General features: G+C 37.6%; 1 protein-coding gene across 1 annotated transcript; it reads left to right on the forward strand.

The window, feature by feature from the left end:
- The first annotated feature begins 1998 nt into the window (after window positions 1–1998).
- LOC100467091 (trace amine-associated receptor 9) lies at window positions 1999–3045 on the forward strand. The gene has a single exon (XM_002923031.3). It carries the CDS (start codon window positions 1999–2001, stop codon window positions 3043–3045), a length of 1047 nt encoding a protein of 348 aa, XP_002923077.1.
- Window positions 3046–3297: the final 252 nt, after the last annotated feature.

Below are 3297 nucleotides of genomic sequence, written 5' to 3' on the forward strand. Positions count from 1 at the left end.
GCAAAGCCTGAAAATACCGTAAGTATACACATAGCCACCACACACTCACCCCCACACAAACATTTAAAATGTACAGACTAGTGAAATCCACTACCTAGGGAGTATCCACACCTATGTGTGTGCATATAGCTTCTTCTAGGATTCTGCACTTTCAACAAAGGTCAAACCTATGGTATGGGAAAATGGCAATATAAGTACTCCAGTCTCTAGTTCAAAGATTAAAATTAAGATTAGATGTAAGATTATACTTTTTTATGGTTAAATAAAATAAAAATTAATTATTCAACCATTGTTTGGTGAGATCTGCAAACTGTTTTAAGATTGTGTGCCTCGGCACCTGCACCCCCATGTTTATAGCAGCAATGTCCACAATAGCCAAACTGTGGAAAGGGCCTGGATGTCCATCGACAGATGAATGGATAAAGAAGATGTGGTTTATATATACAATGGAATACAACTCAGCCAACCAAAAAATGAAATCTTGCCATTTGTAATGACATGGATGGAACAAGAGGGTACTATGAGAAGCAAAATAAGTCAATCAGAGAAAGACAATTATATGATCTCACTTGTATGTGGAATTGAAGAAACAAAACAGAGGATCATAGGGGAAAAGAGGAAAAAATAAAAAAGATGAAATCAGAGAGGGAGACAAACCATAAGAGACTCCTAATCATAGGAAATAAACTGAGGGTTGCTGGAGGGGAGGGAAGTGGGAGGATGGGATAACTGGGTGATGGACATAACGGGGGCATGTGATGTAATGAGCACTGGGTGTTATATAAGACTGACCAATCACTGACCTCTTCCTCTGAAGCCAATAAGATATTGTATGTTAATTAATTTAATTTAAATTTTTAAAAATGGAAGAAAAAAAGATTGTGTGTCTCAGGAGAAAAAGAATAACCCTCAAATAACTAGAGAAACAAACATTCTCTATTTGAACTTTGGGTAATTTAGCATGAATCCATTTCTTTCATGATGAATCTAGAAATATCCCTCCAGTGTACCCAGAGGGTACCCACTTCTCTGTGCTAGGTTTAAAACTATACTATTTTTTAAGAATGGGGAGGTGAGGGCCTAGCGGAGTTATTGCTTATTTTAATCAATCTTATTGATTTTAGACATCTGAAACTGGCCATTAGCCTGAAAAATACTTACACACAAATTATATTAGTATCACTTTGTAAGAATAGTTCTCCAAGTCATCTCAAGCTGTCCAAACTATGAGTAACTAAAAAAGGGGGAAAAAAAACCCCTAAAACTCTGAAGATATAAGCAATAGAAGAACTGTATTACCCAAATAAGTTTAGCAAGCTGCTATGATTAAATCTTTCCTCGGTCTTCACATGCTATACTATAGGGATTTTGAGGTCACAATTTGAAGGGGATGTAATTTATTTTTTCCTTCTTGAAAAAATGAAGTATAGTTTCTCATTACTGCCACTCAGGGGAGATAACTTCATAAATATAACTCAACCTTTGGTAGCCCAATTATTTTTCAACTCAGGTGATTACAGGTGAGATTTCCAAAGGTAAAGTAACGCAAAAAAAGGATTCTCTAGTGATGAGCCAATTACATTCTAATATATATTAATCAAATATTATCTAATATTAATCTAATATCTTATATGTATATATATCATTGGACAAAATGCATTGCCAGTTATTTATTTTCTACAAAATTTTACTAGAATTTTAACGCCTTTCTGTAACACGTTCCCATTCTAGATATATTAAAAACTTGGGGATACTTTTTAGAAAGATCAAGAGGTTATAGTTAATATGCAAAACACACACACACACACACACACACACACACACACACAAAACCAAAAAAAGCAAAAACAAAAAAAACACTTGGTGGAAAATTTCCTAGTTTTCATTTTAACTGGAGGTTTTCTCCCCACTCCCAGAGGCTCTTGAAATTAACATCTCCTTGTTTTAAATTGCTGACATAGGGAATTTGACACTTAAAATAACTCCAACAAGAGGGCAATGGTGAACAGTCTCTCCCCACCTGCCGCGGTGGAGCTCTGCTCTGAGAACATGAATGGATCCTGTGTTAAAACTGCATACTCGCCGGGTCCCCGAGCCATTCTGTACACAGTCCTCGGTTTTGGGGCTGTGCTGGCCATGTTTGGAAACTTACTGGTCATTATTGCTATTCTTCACTTCAAACAGCTGCACACACCTACAAACTTTCTGATCGCGTCCCTGGCTTGTGCTGACTTCTTGGTGGGAGTGACCGTCATGCCCTTCAGCACAGTGAGGTCTGTGGAGAGCTGCTGGTACTTCGGGGAGAGTTACTGTAAATTTCATACATGTTTCGATACTTCCTTCTGTTTTGCTTCTTTATTTCATCTATGCTGTATCTCTATTGACAGATACATTGCTGTTACTTATCCTCTGACCTATCCCACCAAGTTTACTGTCTCTGTGTCAGGCATATGCATTGTTCTCTCTTGGTTCTTTTCTGTCACCTATAGTTTTTCCATCTTTTACACTGGGGCCAATGAGGAAGGAATCGAGGACTTAGTAGTTGCTCTCACCTGTGTAGGAGGCTGTCAGGCGCCACTGAATCAAAATTGGGTTCTACTTTGTTCCCTTCTATTCTTTATACCCACTGTCGCCATGGTGTTTATATATGGTAAGATCTTTTTTGTGGCCAGATACCAGGCTAGGAAGATGGAAAGTTCAGCCAGCCAAGCTCAGTCGTCTTCGGAGAGTTACAGGGAACGAGTAGCAAAGAGAGAGAGAAAAGCTGCAAAAACGTTGGGTATTGCTATGGCAGCATTTCTTGTCTCTTGGCTGCCATACATTATTGATGCCGTGATTGATGCTTACATGAATTTTATAACTCCTCCTTATGTTTATGAGATTTTAGTGTGGTGTGTGTATTATAATTCAGCTATGAATCCCTTGATATATGCTTTCTTTTACCCATGGTTCCGGAAGGCAATTAAACTTATCTTAAGTGGTAAAGTATTAAGGAGGGATTCATCAACAATGAATCTGTTTTCTGAGGAAGCAGATATGGGCTGACAAGGTGACTGCAGGGATCTCAAAACTAACATGGAATTAAGGTCAAAGGCAAAATGAAATGCTTGGATCTAGAGAGGCAAGTGTAATCATCTGCAAGTAGGAGGTTATCATATTTAGGAGTTGTTCTAAAGCATCTGTTGTCTTTATGTATTTCATTTTTTAGAATTTAGTAATAGACCAAAAAAAGTTGCTGATTGCTTCCTACTTACTATCCTTAGTAGTATTCTTCTGTGATTTTCTAATTTCTATGGT

The sequence above is a fragment of the Ailuropoda melanoleuca genome, chromosome 10, assembly GCF_002007445.2.
Source record: "Ailuropoda melanoleuca isolate Jingjing chromosome 10, ASM200744v2, whole genome shotgun sequence".
Taxonomy (NCBI): Eukaryota; Metazoa; Chordata; class Mammalia; order Carnivora; family Ursidae; genus Ailuropoda; species Ailuropoda melanoleuca.